The sequence below is a fragment of the Spinacia oleracea genome, chromosome 6 (assembly GCF_020520425.1).
Source record: "Spinacia oleracea cultivar Varoflay chromosome 6, BTI_SOV_V1, whole genome shotgun sequence".
NCBI lineage: Eukaryota > Viridiplantae > Streptophyta > Magnoliopsida > Caryophyllales > Amaranthaceae > Spinacia > Spinacia oleracea.
This window is the reverse complement of record NC_079492.1, coordinates 144001767-144021969: the sequence shown is the minus strand read 5'-3', so window position 1 is coordinate 144021969 and position 20203 is coordinate 144001767. Positions and strand designations below refer to the sequence as shown.

General features: G+C 32.5%; 2 protein-coding genes across 2 annotated transcripts; both read left to right on the top strand.

Annotated features, from left to right (window-relative positions):
- The first annotated feature begins 1539 nt into the window (after positions 1-1539).
- Positions 1540-12409, top strand: LOC130463669 (replication protein A 70 kDa DNA-binding subunit B-like). The gene is made up of 12 exons (XM_056832871.1): positions 1540-1643; positions 1828-1903; positions 2099-2174; positions 10375-10534; positions 10614-10887; positions 10966-11053; positions 11149-11270; positions 11377-11455; positions 11529-11658; positions 11753-11910; positions 12000-12120; positions 12215-12409. Exons 4-12 carry the CDS (start codon positions 10376-10378, stop codon positions 12407-12409), a joined length of 1326 nt encoding a protein of 441 aa, XP_056688849.1. The 5' UTR covers positions 1540-1643; positions 1828-1903; positions 2099-2174; position 10375.
- LOC130463670 (uncharacterized) lies at positions 5104-10119 on the top strand. The gene is made up of 4 exons (XM_056832872.1): positions 5104-5407; positions 5496-6697; positions 6788-6971; positions 7058-10119. Exons 1-4 carry the CDS (start codon positions 5104-5106, stop codon positions 10117-10119), a joined length of 4752 nt encoding a protein of 1583 aa, XP_056688850.1.
- Positions 12410-20203: the final 7794 nt, after the last annotated feature.

Genomic DNA, 20203 nt, shown 5'->3' with positions numbered 1-20203 from the left:
ATTATTATTATTTTAAAAAAAAAACAAGCAAATTACGTTTATTTATAATGTTTTCACTTTTATCCACAATCTGGCATTGAAAAAATGTGAAAGATTTAGTGCTCAATGAAAAAGATAAAAGGTTCCATGAATTTAATTATTTAAATTAATATTTATAAAATATTTTTATTATAATATAAATGGAAAGATTCCGAATATAAAAAAAATAGAAACATCCTAAACAAATCTCTATTATATAAGTGAAAACCTGAGGTTATTTTAGTAAATTAACTTTTGTTGTTCTCATTGGATTACTAAAATATCCTCCACACTTATAGAATAGAGAATATAATGAAAACTACCCAATATATAGGAAAAGCCCAAAGAAGCATTTTAATCAATTTATCCCCTTAAATAAATTTTTACTATTTTAATCAATATGTTTATATGCGTTCGACTCTATCTAGCTTATCTGTTTCTTATATTCGCATGCATCCCATTTATATCATAATCAGTATTTTTCACATGTTATTTCAGATTTAAATGTAACAATACAAATCTGTTTCTTTTATTCTCACATATAAGAATCTCTATTCTATAAAGGAACAGCTGAGGTCTATTTTGTAATTTGGCTTTTCGTGTCCCCCAGTTAAAAGACTAAAATACCCCAACGCAGTTCTACAGTTTAATTGCACCCCAGACCTTAAGTGACGCCCAAAATCAATCCTTTTTATCTCAATTACCAAAGCTGATGTTGATTGATTGATTAAATCAGGAAATAAATGAAAATAAGGAAAATAAAATATTACAACTACTGCAGTTACCAAATGAAACGAAAAACAAATAAGGAAAATAAAATATTACACTTTATGCAGTTACCAAATGAAACGAAAAATATTACAAATCTAAAAGAATAAAAATTTCTAATTAACTGCAGAAGCCCTGAAAACAAAAAACCTCCATAAACCAGATCCTAAACCAGAAATCAGAAGAAAAATTCCAGAAACCATAAAACAAGAAACCTCTCCCATAATGCAAATCTAATGCCGCGCTGATTCCCAGAAGAAATCCGTTCTCAAAAGAACCACATCACCATTGTTTCTTCTTGAAGTCGCTCCCACATGTAAGTACACTTTTCGTATGAATCCTCTGTAAAAAAAATACAAACAAAATTCAACCATTTTTCTATAATAATAAATCATAAACTTTAATTGTATGGGCATATTTAAATCTGTGTATATCATAAAAATACAAGGAATGTTGTACGCATAACAGTATCATTTTTATTTATACAAGACTATAAAAAATAAGAACAGAAATTAAATTTGTGACTGTATGCACAAAACAAATGTTCTTTTCTAATATTGTGGTGCTTATTTATTTTGCAGATTTCAAAATATAAGGTAGGTTATATTCTTGCTTCTATAGATTTTAATTAATTATTTTATATCTTAATTTATGCATTTGGTTAAATAATCTCTCATAATCTTTTTAATTTTTAATTGCAGATTTCAACAAAGAAGGTTTGTGATAATATAATTTTTTGTTATTAGAATTATGATTTTAAATATAATTGACTTACATTTGTTTTAATGCAGAATTTAGTAGGGGTTTGAAGTTCATAACGAGGTGCAACGACCAACGAAGGATCGGCAGTACATACGGTAAATTCTTAATCTTTAAAATCTGGAAGGAAAACTAAACAAATCACATCTTTCAGATCTTTGTTTTCGATATCTAAGATTTTTTCATTTTTTTGATAAATTTAAGGAAGTCTTGCCAGATGGGTTTGCATTTTTTTTGTTCATTAAGTAAATCAAAAATATGAAATCAATTGTTCTTTTGCAGGTTATAATTTCGGTTTTAAGTTTGATTCTGAGTTGGGTGTTAAGTTCATCAAGGCATACTATAACAACGGCATAAGGTATGTGGCGAACCAATCTCTTAAACATAATATTTATATGCATGCTTTTTATTGATTTTAATTACTTATTACAGATTACTTTTCATGCTTTTAATTTAATTGAATAAGTTGTTATACCCTTCTCATTTTTAATTATCAAGTAACTCAGTTAAACATGTGTTCTATAAAAATCTGAAATAAATTGTTCTTTTGCAGGTTATAATTTCGGTTTTAAGTTTGATTTTGAGTTGGGTGTTAAGTTCATCAAGGCATACTATAACAACGGCATAAGGTATGTGGCCAACCAATCTCTTAAACATAATATTTGTATGCATGCTTTTTATTGATTTTAATTACTTACTACAGATTACTTTTCATGCTTTTATTTTAATTGAATAAGTTATTACAAATTTTAATTGAATAAGTTATTATAGATTTTAATTGAATAAGTTGTATACATGCGTTTACAAATTTTAATTAACTATTACAGATTTAAGATCATGCTTTTAATTACATGGAACGAAAAGAAAATCATCAAATTTCATTCTAACTAAATCAACAAATCTCACCATAACAACATACAGTCACATTTGATCCAATAAACACCCAATAGTCTCATGAAAAACAGCAAAATCAGATGAACAAATAAAACATCAATAAAATTCAAATTCAAATCAGAATATAACCCCATGCACTCAAGCTATGTTATTAAGTCCGTTAAAACATGTCTTAAACCCTAACTAACCCTAATATATTTCAAAACTAAATGAAACAAAAAAACATCAGAATTCAAGCAGAAATCGGCATCAATTGTAAATCAAGAACAAAAAAGATAAGGCTGAAATAACCGAACCCTTCTGCAACGCCTTAGTTTTAAGGAGTTCATTCCTCTGTGTAGCGAGCATCCGTAAATGCAGCTCCATAAATGCACGTACGCGATGCGGATTCCATTGACTCGGCATTGTGAGCTATCAAAAAATAAGGAAATATCATTTTAAAAACTGATTCGTCATTGTGAGATATATCAAAATATGACGCCAAGGAAACAAATCAACTGAAAACAAAATCCACATAAAGAGCCACGTATATCCAAAAATACCCAAGTTCTTTTTTACTCAAATCTAACGCTAAACGCATTCACCTAAATCCAAACATTTGGTTAACTTATAAAATCAAAACACAGATAATACATCATCATCATAGAATTAATTAATACACGGCCATCCTAAGTACTTCAAATGTGTTCTGTAAGAAACCTAACAAACAAACAAACGAACAATCACACCACTGTTCTATGATCAACACTAAGAAAATTCGCATTTCATCAAACAGTGCAATTTTTAAATTCCTAAAATGAAATTCAGTCCAAACCTAACAATTTGATCATATCTGTCAACCATTTCAATAAATATTGAGTCAAATCTGATCTTAAATATTTAGTAAAATTTGATCATAAATAATTACTTAGAAAACTCGCAATTCACCAAATTAGCCGTATTTTTAAATTCCTAAAATGAAATTCAGTCCAAATCTATCAATGTGAAAATAATTGTCAAACACTTTCAATAAAGATCAGAGTTTCTATCCAAACACTTGGATTTCATCACAACACAAATAGTAAATAATAAGCCATGAATAGATGTGTGTCTGACCATACAAATAATTGACAAACATGTCACCAAATTAAAGACCCCAATACTTAACCTCACCAAATTAAAACATGTCAACAATCACATCACTATTCTATGATCAATACTTAGAAAATTCGCATTTCATCAAACAGTGCAATTTTTAAATTCCTAACATGAAAATTCAGTCCAAATCTAACAGAGACCTTATAACTAAAAATGACAAACATTCATCAAACAGTGCAATATGATTATGAGGTAAAATATGCCAAATTAAGACAAACGCAACATAACTAAAAAGGACAATGTTGGTTCCAATCAAAACATACAGATAATTGACCATACAAATAATTGACAAACATGCAAATCTCACCAAATTAAAGCAACGTCAAATTCAAGAAACATACAAATAATTGACAAACCCAGAATATTAACAACAAACCTCACTAAATTAAAGCAAATTTAAATTAAAAAGAATTTAAATCAAACAGAACCGGACCTTCGCATCGCATCGCCCAGCGCCTTGCGCGCCTCGCGCGCCTCGCCACCGCCTCGACACCGCCTCGCCACCAGCACCTTCCTCTCCACATTAATAAGACATGCAACCAAAAATGCAAAAAAAAAAAATAAAAATATGTCAAGCAACAATTAATCAAACGAACACAAGCTTCAATTAGTTAAGCCTAATTTAAACCCTAAACACCCTATCTACAAGAAAATTTGCGCTTATATTACATAAAACCCTTAATCTGAGTTGAATTTGTTAGATTACATAAAACCCTATCTGAATTAGAGAAGAGGGGAGAGGGAAAGGGGAGAGATTTACCTTATATTTCTTGATCTGAATATCTTCGCAATATTTTGATCGGAATTTGAAAGGATAGGCACTTTGAGCGCCGTATTTTCGCCATATTTGAGGTTTATCGCCGCTTCTTTAAGGAGAGAGAGGAAGGTGATCCGGCGGATGCGCTCAACATAGAGAGAGAAAGGAGGAAACAAAATAAAAATAGGTTCCTAAATGAAATAAGCGGCGGATAGGCTACAAAATGAGATAGGGTTTAAGACATATTGAGTATAAAATGGCTTGGGCCTTGGGAATTAAATTGGCCAGCTTTCTTAACTTTACTAAAAACGAAAACGAAAATGAGAGTTTACTAATATAATGGAGTAACGTCGTGGTTTATAAAATACAGTGGTATAGAAAATAAACGGAACAAAATTATATGGAGTATCATCTAAAGTTCTTATAAGAATATTAATATGAAAATAAAAAATTAAAAATTAAAAATTGATAAGTTATGTTTGATTAAGGAAATAGACTTTCGTTTTAGTAGAAAAACATAGAATAAAAAATATTATAAAGTATTTAATTTAGTTTAAATTAAAACTTTCGTTTAAGTAGAAAAGAAAAGCGAAAAGAAACAAAATAAAATATTTAATTTATTTAACAATCTAAACGTTCGTTTTAGCAAAAAAGGAAAAAAAAAAGGCATCAAAATAAAATATTTAATTTATCACTATATATATTGCAACAAAAAGACAATACAAACAACTTATAATAACCAAATTAATGTGTAGTTTTAGAGTTTCATAATGGACGAGAACGGAGATCAATGTATGCAAGATCAAAGGTCGGTATGGAGGGATAAAAAAAGACAACAGAGAAAATCACTCACTCCAGAACAAAGAGATCGTCAAAATGCCAAAAGACGACTCAGCTATGCATGTGAAAACCAATCAGATGTTATAGCTACTCCTGAAAGCCAACCTCAAACACCATGTTCGGAAGGGCCTATGATTGTTACCAATACTCCCAACATTTTGGGAGTTAGAAGGGCTATGGTAGACATCACTAATCGTGCCCATAATGTCACAACTGGATGTGAAAGGCGTGAACGTAAGAAATCTGAACATAATCAATTCATTTTAAGTATGTAAACATGACAACTTACCTAACCAATCAAAAACATGATTTGATAATGCAGTGCAACCTATTGATGAACTTCGTTTACTCGATACTCGGGCAAATCTAGAAAATCGGTTTTTTAGTGTCGGTGAAAGTAGTGCACCCACTGTGACCATCCCAGACCCAACATCAAACTCAAGCGGCATGCCCAATAGATTCTTTTGTGTTGGCGAGAGCAGTACAACCAATGCACGTATAACATACCCTACTTCAGACGATGGGGAATTGCCGCGTTTTGTTGAGGCGGAAAATGAAATACGCATGCCTGGCATATTATTCAATGTCGGTGAAAGTCGTGCAATCGACACCAACAACATATCAAACCCCATTTCTGATGATATAAGGGTCTGGAAAGTAGGGAGAACTGGTTATAGAAATTGTGCAAGAAATTACCAAGAGAGTCAAGGGGTTCCTATATTCAGTTTGCCACCCATGAAAACATGTCCGCATTGCCAAGCACGACTTTTCCATTGTGAATCTCCTGAACTATGTTGCTTAAGTGGGAAGGTCAACTTACCTGATTTTCCATTATCCTCTGATATGCTTGATTTATATTCTGATCAATCGGAATATGGGGCTCATTTTAGGCAAAACATTCGTAAGTACAACCATGTCTTTTCATTCACTTCAATGGGAGTTCATTTAGATGACGAACTAGCAAATGCACGTCAAGGCGTTTACACATTCCGTGCACAAGGTTCAATTTACCATCGTATTGGAGGTTTTTTACCTTTGAACGAAGGAGATCGTCCTCGATTTCTTCAACTCTACATTTATGATACTGAGCATGAAAATGAAAATCGTGCAGCAGAGAATTCATCATTACGCCTCGATGTCATCGACAGAATCAAGAATATTTTGAATGCTCACAATCCTTTTGTCCACAATCTCCGTCATCTTGCTCAGCGTAGTGACTTAAGTGATTGCAAATTTGTCATCAAAGAGCAACCTACAAATAAACATCAATACTCGATGCCGACAGCTTCGCAAGTAGCAGCAGTTGTCGTTGGAGGTGATGACATTTCCAACTTGAAGGATAGGGACATCATGGTAGAGTCAGTAACTGGGCAACTAAGTTATATCAAAGACACTGCCGGTTATTATGACCCACTGCAGTATCCTCTATTGTTCCCTTATGGTTCTTACGGTTGGGATTTAAACAGTCGAAGTTCCACTGGTAAGAAGTTGACATGCCGGGAATTCTATGCATACATGTTTCAGGTGCATATTTCTAATAACTCTTTTTTAAGCCTTATCCTAAAAATCATATACTTAGACCTTTATGACCAAAACAAGTATTTTGTGTTATAGATGCGACAACATCTTGATTCTCTAATCTTAAGAGGCGGTCGTCTACTGCAACAATTTGTTGTCGATAACTGTGTCAAAATGCAAGCCAATAACTTGAGGTGGATTGCACTCAACCAAGATAAGATACGTGCTGATTTGTACAAGGGTTTAGAGGATTCTTTACATGCTGGAGAGCATAACACAGGTCCATATTGATTTAAGTTAATCAATTATATTACACTCAATAATTCATACATTGTTTCACATAATTCATATAATGTCTATTTGCAGAAAATGTTGGACGACGGACCATACTACCATCTTCATTCGTTGGAAGTCCAAGAGATATGCACCAGAGGTATCAAGATGCCATGGCATTGGTTCATAAGTTCGGCAAGCCCGATATATTTCTTACAATGACATGCAATCCATCTTGGCCAGAGATACAATCAGAATTGTTGGCCGGACAAGTTCCAAACGATCGTCCAGATCTGCTGACACGAGTTTTTCATGCTAAACTTGAAGAGTTGAAAAAGGATGTTCTCGAAAGGGGCGTCCTCGGAACGGTTGTTGCTTATGTATATGTGATTGAATTCCAAAAGAGGGGTCTTCCACATGTTCATATGTTATTAATTCTTGATCAAAATGACAAGCTAACCACTCCGGATGACTTTGATAAGATTGTGAGAGCAGTGATTCCTGATGAACAACAAGAACCAAAATTGTATAAGGCAGTTCTTAAACACATGATTCATGGCCCATGTGGTTTTCTCAACCACAAATCCCCGTGTATGAAACAAGGAAGTTGTAAGAAAGGATTCCCTAAGGAATTCTCCAATGATACAAAGCAAGGCAATGACTCATATCCTCTTTACCGTCGTCCACAAGATCGTCCAGTAGTACCGTTGCGTGAGAATTCACGAGTTCGTGTAGATAATCGGTGGGTAGTCCCATATAATCCTTTTTTGCTCTTAAAGTACGATTGTCACATCAATATTGAGATATGCAGCAGCATCAAGTGTGTCAAATATCTGTATAAGTACATCCATAAGGGTTCAGATAGAGTTTCAATGGAAGTTCATAACGGAGATGAGATTGCACAATATGTTGATGCACGGTGGATTTGTGCACCCGAAGCTATGTGGAAACTTTACAAATTCCCCATGACTAGAATATGTCCTGCCGTAGATCGTTTGCAGGTTCATTTGCCAAACATGCATCAAGTGAGGTTCGAAGGGAACCAGCAAATCTCAAGCGTGTTAGCGAACCCAAGAAACTCTAAGACGATGCTCACTGAATTTTTCAAGATGAATTCAGTCGATCCAAATGCAAGGAAATATCTTTATCGAGAATTTCCTGAGCATTACAGATTGTTAACGAGTTCACGTGAATGGCAGAAGAGAAAAAGTACACAACGAGTTATGGGTCGATTGTATGTAGCTTCACCATTGGAAGGAGAACGATTTTATTTGAGAATGTTACTCAATCATGTGAGGGAGCGTACATCGTTCGAACATTTAAGAACGATCAATGGCGTCACACACCCTACATTCAGGGCTGCAGCTGAAGCCCTCGGTCTAATCGAGAATGACGAAAGCATTCGTCAATGTCTTTTAGAAGCATGTTCAGTACGAATGCCATCTGCATTACGTCGGTTATTTGCAACCATATTGGTATATTGTCAACCAACTGGATTACGAGCACTCTGGGATGAGTTTTTCCCTTACATGGTTGAGGATTATCCAGCCTCAAACACAACAAGTAATTATGTTTTCCTCACTAACAAACTTTTGCAAGACATAGATAGGTTATTAAGACCACTTAGAAAAAGGATTTCTGACTACACAGAGTTGCCAAGCTTACCCGAATGTACTGATGACATTGACGAGCTTCCTTCTATCATGGAAGAGTACTTTTCTGTTCCAGTTCCAGATGAGGATTTGGCATGCGTTGGCACTCTCAATAGTGACCAACAAGTTGCATACGACACAATAATGAATGCTGTCATTTCAAAGGCTGGCTGTTCTTTCTTCGTCGATGGTCCTGGGGGCACCGGAAAAACATTTTTATACAAAGCCCTTCTTGCTACTGTAAAAAGTAGAGGCGAAATAGCTATCCCCACTGCAACATCTGGAATTGCAGCAACGTTGTTGCACCAGGGAAGAACATCACATTCGACTTTTCAGCTCCCACTTAATCCAGACAGCTCATCAACTTGCTCATTTACCAAACGTTCTAAAACTGCAATTCTCCTAAAAAATTCTGCTATTATCGTATGGGATGAGGCCCCAATGACACACAGATATCAATTTGAAGCTGTTGATCGATCACTCAAGGATTTAATGGGGAATGACTTGCCGTTTGGGGGGAAAATTATTGTGTTCGGTGGTGATTTCAGACAGGTTTTACCGGTGGTTCGAAATGGAACTAGAGCTCAAATGATTGACGCATCTTTTGTCAGGTCCCCTATGTGGAGACACATTCGTATTTTGCGTTTGAGAGAAAATATGAGATCAATTGATGATAACGGCTTTGCTAATTTCTTACTCTCTGTTGGGAACGGTAATGAACCTACTGTTTCAGATCAGATGATAAGGTTACCCACTGCCATGATTATACCAACAGTGGCAGATAGTTCGATCGAGGCTTTGATCGACCAGGTCTTTCCAAATTTAAGTGAGCACGTTGGTGATGGAAATTTTATAGTTGAAAGGGCGATCATCACACCCCTGAACGAAGACGCTGATAGAATAAATAATAAGGTTGTCGAAAAGTTTCTCGGAGAAGGAAAAACGTATTATTCGTTTGATTCTGTTCCTGAAGATAAGAGAAATTTGTATCAACAAGAGTTTTTGAATTCGTTTTCTGCGTCGGGATTGCCTCCCCATGCTCTCACCCTGAAACCTAGGGTACCCTTAATGCTTTTGAGAAATATTGATCCTAAACATGGTCTTTGCAATGGAACACGGTTGCTTTGCCATTCATTAAAGGACAATTTCATTGATGCTGAGATTTTAACCGGACATTCTAGGGGGAACAGAGTGTTTTTGCCAAGAATTCCCTTGAAAACTGCTGAAGATATTAAATTGCCATTCGAGATGGTCAGAAAGCAATTTCATGTGAAGTTGAGTTTTGCCTTGACTATCAACAAGTCTCAGGGACAAACTATTCCACATGTTGGGATATTCCTCCCTGATCATGTATTTAGCCACGGCCAGCTATATGTGGCATTATCACGAGGAATTTCAGAGAACACGACAAAGATCGTGGTAGAAAAGGGAAAGGTTCAAGGTTGTGAAGGCATATTCACTAAAAATATTGTGTACAAAGAAGTTTTGTTGTCTTATGATTAGAGATACGGAATTAAAGTATTATTTTTTATTTCCCAATTTTGTAATAAACGTTATTGTATTCTTGACATTGAGTAGTTTTTGTAATAATAATTGATTTACCATATAGCTACGGACGAATTGAGAGATGTGAATTTTATATATCGGAGTAATTAAATGTATTCATGTACATAACTTTCTTTTCATGTGATATACCTATTCATACGTTGTGAATTTCGGTTTATGTAATTCTAATTTTATTCTGAACTAACTTTACAGGATGACAGAGTACCATTATCCAACTTTTGAGCATTTATATCCTAGCGGGGTACAACGATATGATGTACGAGCCCGACTGATTCGCAATTATGATATTTTCAACTACAACCATAAAGGAACAACCAAGCAAACATGGAAAATGATTTTTGTCGATGTTGAGGTAAATGACCTTACGCTTCATTCAAATTTTCATTGAATCTGAACTATATCATAACTTTTTCATGTGTTTCCTTTTGTAGGGTCAGGCCATACAGTGCAATATTTTCGGCCCCGCGATTGAAAAGTTTATAGGACGGTTTCAAGAGGGATTCATTTATATACTCCTTGCTGTACAAGTGATATTTGCTGAAGGGAAAAACAAAATTGTCCCCAATTGGAAACAGATGATCATCAAAGAAGAAACAAATGTGATACGTGAAGAGGAGGATGACATTTCCATACCTTCATTCCACTATAATTTGGTTCAGTTGAACCGATTAAGTTGTCACATCGACTGTACTGATAGAGTTTATGGTACTTTTGTTTGCCTTTTTCAATATTTAGTTATCATGCATATGTCGTTTATTAATTGAAACATTGATGATGTTTTAGATGCAATGGGATTGGTCCTATACGTTTCACCGGTTGAGAATATTGGTGTGGATTCATTTAAGCGAGACGTGGCAATAATGGATACACCGTAAGTCCTCTAAATTATTAAAATGTTAATTACAAATCGAATTTACCTTTATTTCGATAAATTTGTCTTAATATTGTTTTAATTTCTACTTGCAGCTGGACTGTTATTAAATTAACACTTTGGAATGATTTTGTGCACGTTCTTGATGAAAATCTTAATCATGTTGACGTGGCACCAATCATTGTAGCATGTGGTCTGCATGTCAAGAGCTTCTATGGTACATCATCCAAATTAAATTATATAGTAAATGATGTCTTTTTAATATGTAGTTTAAAGTATAATATCCAGCTGTGATAATATTTCTAATTGATAAATACAAACAGGTACATATCTTTCCACGGGATACCACACTAGGGTTTATGTTAACCCGGTTAATGAAAAAACAACATCCTTATCTACATGGTACGCACAATCTCGCCAAATACATGTACAACATAACCTTAAGTATTATGCTCACAACTTTTTTCACGTATAGGTATAAATCGGAAAAATTGGCAAAGATAAGGAGAGATTGGTTTCGTTCGTCGACTTTTTCGTTAAAGTCGTCGATTGATATTTCTAACACTCCCCGTATCCGATTATCTCAATTTCCCAGCGCGAGAAAGGTATCGTTTTTAACCTTGAAGTTTGAGTGTTGTCAACAAATTAAATACGGTATTATGTACTTAATTGTCGGACTTTGCGTCTTTTTTTTGGTAGGTTCAATACTGTCGAGTTGTTGCATATGCATGTCGCGTTGATAGTGTTGATAACATCATATATGAGGCATGCAATCGTTGCCTAAAAAAGGTTGTCATTTTTCAAGGACTACAAAAATGTCAATCTTGCAATCTCACCAACACTGTAACTATCCCAAGGTAACTATCTAAATTTTTTTTATACTTAAACACACATTATATATTGGTAAATATCTATATTAATAAATTGATTTAATTTCGTTTTATAGGTTGCTTCTTCGACTTACCATATTTGATAAAAGTGGTAATTTGAAAGTCACAATATTACACGATCTTGCACAACACCTTTTAGGTTGTTTAGCTACTGAAATAAAATCAGTACTTCAACAGGTTTCAATCTAATACTCTAACAACATAATTGTTTTAAAAATATTAACTCATGTTGATTTTACATTTGAATATATATTTTTTAACGTTCATGCAGCCTAATGGACGTAATCGAGTGATGGAAAAAGTATTTGCATGTTTCGGAAACAGAGCTTTTTCATGGGTGCTACATCCACCAATTGGAGATTTTAATCCTGAACATTCGTATACGGTTGGATATGTGTTGCATGTCGATTGGGCGGAGGAGTGCATGTGGTTAAACAAATATATTGCGAGCAAAAAAAGAAAATGATATTTACTATTTTGTATGTACTTCAATTTTGATTTTTTAATAGGATATGTTAGTTGTATCAAAATAATGTTAATTTTTTTTAATAGCTTTAAATTCGTCATGTAAGGCTACGAGTATTGTATGACCTCAATGTCGCAAAATATGGACTTTGCGAATGATTATTAGTGTCTAAAATTTGTAAAATTTCGCAAGCATCGCGTGCATGAAATAATAGGCACAATAAAGTTTCTAAAATTCACGCACGCATCGCGTGCATAAAATACTAGTAGTACATAAATAACAAAAGAAACAAAACAAATATTACGAAATATTTGAACCTGTGAGTTTGTAACCTACTCCGTATTTATACATAAGCATCAGTTAAACCAACAGGTCAAAACATCAGTAGTGCGATAGAATGAGTCTACGACAAACGTCATGTACCGCTATATATCGGAAGTGATATGTACTGCTATGTATTATTATTAATTAAAATCCTCAATCTCTCTCGCACAAAATCACTTATTCTGTTATTCATCTATCCCCTTCAACTCACCCAAGGCCCCAATCTTCTCGAATTATGTATTTTTCTCTCCATTCATATTTTTCATAATAATTTTGGGTTTGCCAAATTATAAATCAGTGATATTTGAATATTTTGATTCCAATTAGGCTCAAATAAATTTGTTATGCTTAAGTTTTTTTATTAGTTTTGATTAATATTTTTATTATCATTACTTACATGATTTCTTTCATCCAAAGATGGTGACATTAGTTTAATTGTTTAGTTTTTATTTATTTATGTTAAATTGAACCTATGTCAAAGATGGTGACATTATCGTGGTTGATGGTATTTCGCTTGTTGCTTGCCCTTTCTTCTTCGGTCATGTGCCTTCCCTGCTTAGGGTTTTTATTTTAAAATGCAAAGGAATGAGAGGAGGCTGAGGAAGTAGTGCGTGATATAGAAGAAGAGCAAATTAGAGATTTTCATATTTAAAATTTCTAAATGAGTAGTAAAAGCTCTTTTATTTCATTTTTTTCACTTAAAACCATGTGATAAAATAATTATTTATCTTCTATTCTTCTTTATGAAATAATTAAATCTTGGGCGATCATTCATTAAATTATGTCCTTTTTAATTTTAAATTATTTATATGCAATATTTAAACATTAGTATTGAGTCTTGACTAATTTCGTAACCCGAAATTCGATTTTGTCCAAATCCGAAAATAATTGTTCAACCTTGATATAATCATTTGATCAGTACATACATATACTCTTATAAACAAATTTCAATGAAAACCAAGTCTAAAATATGAACATAGAACTAATTCGAGATTGATATTATTAATTAATAAAAAAATAAGAAAGTACTTTCTATTTTAAAGATGAAGGTAGTCTAAAGAAAATAAAACATATTGGAAAATAAAACAAAAAATAAATAAAATAATGATTAAAAAATTATCCGGCCACTACAAGAAATTGTACTATTAAAGGCCAATAATTGTTGATTAACGACGGGATTTTACGTCGCGAACCCGTCATAAAAGGGGGCCTTCGTTAATGGAAAATCTCGTCGTTAACCCGTTTTAAAAAAACATTTGCGACGGTTATTCCCGTCTTTGTTGGGTTGTTATACCCGTCGCAAAAGCCCTTTTGCGACGGAATTTTTACCCGTCGTTATTAGGTTGTCATAAAAGATACTCCCTCCGTCCCTTAATACTCGCACCGCTTTCCTTTTCGGGTCGTCCCTTAATACTTGCATCTCTTCTATAAATGGAAATTTATACCAATATTATATTATTTCTCACACTTACTTACTAACCCCACCTACACCCCTATTCCCTACGAAAAATCATTTAAAAATTCACACCCCCACTCACCACTCTCCACCTCTTACCATTTCCCACTAACTATATTAAAAAAATACCCCACTATCAACTAACACCCATTAAATTAATAAGTCAATTTAAATGTCTTAAACTCCGCACCGGTCAAACCGATGCGAGTATTAAGGTACGGAGGGAGTACAATTTTTTGTAGTGGGTGCTAGGATTTAATCCCAGAACCTCCTACAAACTTTATAAAGTCAATATATCAACTTATCTAAACCTATAAATCTATAATATTGATTTACAAATCTGCACAACTTTAATTAAATAAATAAATTTATATAGTACATAGCAATACACGGCGTTTATTTAATTAGTAAACTAGTTTGTGGCCCGGGCATTGCTCCGGGTTTGACTTTTAGTGGGATTTACTTATTTTAAATATGTGGGTATGTAGTGCTATTATCTGATTTTCGTGCAAGATCAGTGGCCGATCGACAAACTTCCTTCCCATATCCGAAAATCAAAACAAAGTCGAGTTCTCTTCTTCATGATTAGTTAATTATTATACTCTTGTCAATGTTTCCCTTTTCCACACTCATAATTACACGCCATTAATCTAAGTTTTTATTTATTTTTCAAGCTTAAGTTGAGAAGAGAGGAATTGTACATTTATAAGTTAAGTAATTAATTCCCTTTTGTTTTTTTTCCCTTTAATTCATTATTATTCATTTTATAAAGGTTGTATTTATTATTTAAATAGGAAAATATAACATCATTGTGGCTAGCTAAGATGGTAAGAATGGTAACTTTTAATTCAAGAGGTCTAGTGTTCAATCCTTGTTACATGCTTTTTGGTTGTCAACTACATGTCATGATACTTAGTAGTGGTGATGTGGCGTAATAAGGAGAGATCTACGTGACACATATACGTTCTTATAATCGCCTTTTAATATATTAGTATAGATAGCGGTGCACGACATTTATTGTAAAATTTTCGAGTGCGATATATATATGACAGGTCACAAACTCACAATGTATGAGAATATCACATAAGATGTATGTACAGTAGAGATTACGCAACAATATCCAACTCACCGTGGTCACCGAGTCAATCACCGAGTTAAATATGTTGAAAAGTGCCGGAGTTCGGGAAGCTACCAAATTAAAACACCGAAGAGCCCAACTCTGTACAAGTAACCGCCACTTTGTAAATCGCCACGTTATCCCAAGCTTTAGGACCTTAAATACTTGTAACTTTGCTGATGAATCTTCCGCCGATTCAACTTCTTTCTCCACCGTACGGCTGTACTCTTGCATTCAATAACCACCTTCCACCTGTCCTTTTCGAAAATCCGCCCACCTGGACTCGGTCATCGGACTCCGCAAGATGACATCACGTTTCATAAACTTCGTCCCTTCGCATGTTTTAAGTTACATACTGCTTCCCTTGTCCCTTGATATTCGCACCGTTTTGACTGGACACGCTTGTCAATGTACAATTTTGATCATTAATATTTTTAACTATAAATTATAAAAACTTATAAAAATATTAATATTTTGAAAATATATATTAAGATGAAGCCAACAATATACTACTCCCTCCGAACCTAAATGTTATTCCCGTTTGTTATTTTACGCGGTTATTAAGGAAAAAGAAACATTATAAGATTAACTATTATTAATGTAGTTTTATGGAAATTGTTGCTTTTTGATTCCATTTTCACAAGAAAACAAAATAGTTGAACCAATAGAATTTAAGGAATAAAAATGCAAACTCATTAATCCATCCAAACTTAAACCAACCAATGAGACTACAAGGTTTTTTATTGATAAACCAATAGAATTACAAAGTTAAAATTACAAGGAAGAGATTAAAAAGGAAATAAAAGAAATGGGAATATTATTTTGGGACGCTAAAAAAGGAAACGGGAATAACATTTAGATTCGGAGGGAGTAACATTTGTTTTCATATACTCCTTCCGTCCCAAAATTATAGTCCTGTTTGACCAAAAACACGGATTTTAAGAAAAAAAAAATATAGTACATGGAAAAGTAAAATAAAGTACAAATGATGATTGAGTTGGATGGAAAAGTGGAATAAAGTACATAAAAAAGAGAATGTAGTACATAGAAAAGTGGAATATAGTACATGAGTGGGGTTTTCTGCATTTTTAATTAATATAGTACCTGAAAAAATGGAGATATTAATAGCCAAAATTAGAATAGGACTATAATTTTGGGACGGAGGGAGTATTAGAAATAAAATAGAGTCAAAGTGATTTATGTAAATAGTGCAAAAAGTCAAAACGGTGCGAGTATTAAAGGACAAAGGGAGTAACGTTTTCTATAAGCTTATGTAAAAAAAAAAGAGAACAAATATTGGAGCTAAATCTAGAGTATTAATTGATATATATATATGAGATTTTAATTAGAGTTTGTAAGAGAAAATTGTGAAATAGATGAGTCAGTGTCACATCATTTTTTTGAAAATAAATAAATTAGAAAATGATGGTAAGAAATAATAAGGGTAGTGTTAAGAGTTAGTGCATTTTCACAATTTTTCGAAATGACTCTTATTTGGAGTTGGTGCTTAGGTGGTATAAGAGAGAGATCAAATCATCAAAATAAGAGTCTCCCCTTATTCATGTTTATAAATCGATCATTTTTATAATAATGATCCAAGTAGACAGGTGAACTAAAAAAAAAAAGGGTAAATAATTTAGTTTTTTAAAAATAAGGTAAAATAGAGCCATAGACAACGTATTTATATTATCATTCAACCAAAAGGGGGATTATTTTCTCTACACTTAAAATTTTTAAATATAGAAGTATTAAGTATGTATATACAATAATCAAACATCAATAATATTACTGATGCGTAATTTTATCATTAAATTCTAAATTATTTCGTATATATAATAGTACTAGATTTTAGCCTGTGCGATGCACGAACTTTATTAAAATTTTAAGTTATGTATATATTAGATTAGATTATTTTGGATTGAATTTCATTTTAGATTTATTTTTTAATTATTAGAGTGTTCGATTTTGGATGAAATTGTATATGCGTAATATTAATAATTAATTAATAAAAATATCTACGTGGGGACTAATTATCTATCTACGTGATACTTGACTTTTTTAAGTCAAAAATAATTTCAAAATATTATTTTTCATTGGCCAAAAGTATTAGATTTCCTACGTGGCGCTCCAATATTGGATTAATGTTTGATTTTAGATTGAATTTTATTTTAGATTAGTGTTTGATTTTGGATGAATTTTATTTTAGATTTATTTTTTAATTATTAGAGTGTTTGATTTTGGATGGAGTTGTAATATTAGTAATTAATTAATTAAAATATCTACGTGGCACCTAATTAATTATCTACGTGACACTTGATTTTTTAATTCAAAAATAAATTAGAAATCTTATTTTTCATTGGCCGAAACCAATAGTAATCCTAGGTGGCGCTCTAATGTTTTAGCAAATATGCCTCCTTTATATATATATATATTAGATTGTATAATACTAGTTCCGTTATGTGCCCAATGTTAGAAAACATGGACTCTGAATTCTAATTATTATATATTTCAAAACGTTATCACATGAGATCTAAATTGTTAGATTCGTCTCGACATGTATTTTCAAAATATTAACTTTTTATACTCCGTAACTTTTTGTCATACGAAAGTGAATACATTTAACGGATAAATATTGCATTGATGTCTCTGCTCGCAAATAGTGAATGTTAAAAACCTTTAGGAACAGAGGTAGTACAAGTACCCAACACCAAAGGTCATATACTATACGTGGTATTGTAATCGTAAAATTATTATGTTTCAAACAAATGAGGAAATTGAATAATGGATTTTTTTTTTACATGAGCTTAAACAAGAATAATGGAATTTAGTTCATGTAGCAAAATGAATTCCAAAATGAATTTATCAACATGCCTTGTATTCATGGTATGATAGAATTTAGTTCATGTAGCAAAATGAATTCCAAAATGAATTTGTCAACGTGCCTTGTTTTCATGGTATAGTAGAATTTAGTTCATGTAAAATGAAATCCAAAATCTATTTGTCAAAAAAGGAAAATGAATTCCAAAATGAATTTGTCAATGTGCCTTGTTTTCATGTCAACAAAAAAATTGAATTCCAAAATGAATAACTAGTTCACTAGTCTTTACGTTTGAAGTGATGACAACAATTTAGAAGTCTCAGTTGATCAAACTTTGGCATGATATGCACTTATACGTGTCACTTTGACGAGATTTATTATACGAAGCGGAGTAAAATAGTACGGAGTAGGACTCAAGTGGATTCAAAATTTCTCACAAATAAGAAATCCTTAACAAAAGGTCTTACACGCATAAGGTGTATAATAAATTTAGTGTACACCAAGATAACTTTTATGCAGTTTTTTATAATTTTAATCTAGTTTTTATAAATTTTATATTATTAAAAAAAAGTTGATGGATAAACATTTTAAATGGTTAAATAATTAATTTTATACATTATTAGTAATTTTGAAGAATTTTTTTTATTAAAATGAAAAATTGTATCACTAAAAAATAGATACTCCATAACTTTTACATATATAAATGTAACTTTTAAGCATTTTGAATCAATTTATATTTCGATGTACAATATTTATCGTACACCACCTGTAAATTTGTGAATCCTCAATTCATCACGTCAAATCTATGAATATGAGGTTATTTTTGTAAATACAATCAAGATTATTTCTTTATTCATGGACTTATACCTGACTTGCGAGCAAATAGACAAGTTCTTATCTCCAAGAAACCGGAATATCATCTTCTTTCACTATTCCGTTACATAGAGAATTTTACGGTTACTATTTATACAAATGGTAAGACAAAAATAAAAAATTAGTTGAATATAATGAAATATGTATAAAATAAGAGAAATATAATAATGTGGATGGAAAAATGAATAAAGTAAGAGAATATGAGTGAAAAATTGTAAATATTGTGAGGTAAGAAATATAAGGTAGTAATTTTCATGTCCAAAAATAGAATAAACAGAGTATAAAAAATATTATGAAACAAACTAAAACATAAAGTATAAGGAAAATTTAGTAATATTAATCCAACCTTTGGCCGGTTTTCTTTTATTAATCCCACCTACGACATATTTTTTAATAATCCCACATTTATTACCCAACGACTTTTATTGGGCTTAAGTGACCGATAAGCGGTGAAAAAATCATCGAGATGGTGATGAATTGATGATGATGACTGAATATATCGAAAAAGAGTACTTCCACGTAGGGACATATTACCGCCTACAATAGGTTTATGACGTGTTGGGCCCAATAAAAGTCGTTGGGTGGTAAAGGTATTAAAAAATATGTCGTAGGTGGGCTTAATAAAAGAAAATCGGCCAAAGATTGAATTAATATTACCAAATTTTCCAAAGTATAAAGTTTATTTTAAAACGGAGGTAGTAACATATAAACTCACTTTTATATTTTTAAAACTTTTAACATTAGCAATTTGCAACATACGGAGTATATACCTTTTATGTTCTTTTTAGATAACGCGGTTTGATTCTTGACACTAACTTCTTGTATAGTCTATTTTAACTATCAATTTTTGTTCTACTACGAGGAGTTTCCACCGCCTTCGGCGAGTGGACGATTCCCGCGGGAGTTTGCATGGGTACCTCGATGGGCAACATCCCTCCCAGTTGAGATTTTTTCCATTCCCAAGGCTCGAACCCGAGACCTTTTTGCTCCTTAACCACTCATGCCAACCTCAATTGGTATTTTAACTATCAATTTAATAGTATGATTTATATTAAGAAAAATTATTGTCATATGAGGTCGTCTTATCATGACTTATTGTATAAATTTATAATAAACTATCATCTCTTTAAATATTGATAATTAAAATAGTTAATGATTGAATTATTGCATTCGCGATAAAATGATAAAATAATTGTGTCCGTTAGA

Bases quoted from the DNA above. Each gene is read 5' to 3' on its own strand.
- LOC130463670 (XM_056832872.1), top strand. From the start codon at position 5,104: ATGGACGAGAACGGAGATCAATGTATGCAAGATCAAAGGTCGGTATGG. The intron at 5,408-5,495 runs GTAAGAAATCTG...TTGATAATGCAG, and splicing joins TGGATGTGAAAGGCGTGAAC to TGCAACCTATTGATGAACTT. The intron at 6,698-6,787 runs GTGCATATTTCT...TTTGTGTTATAG, and splicing joins TCTATGCATACATGTTTCAG to ATGCGACAACATCTTGATTC.
- LOC130463669 (XM_056832871.1), top strand. From the start codon at position 10,376: ATGACAGAGTACCATTATCCAACTTTTGAGCATTTATATCCTAGCGGG. The intron at 11,456-11,528 runs GTACGCACAATC...TTTCACGTATAG, and splicing joins ACAACATCCTTATCTACATG to GTATAAATCGGAAAAATTGG. The intron at 11,911-11,999 runs GTAACTATCTAA...TTCGTTTTATAG, and splicing joins AACACTGTAACTATCCCAAG to GTTGCTTCTTCGACTTACCA.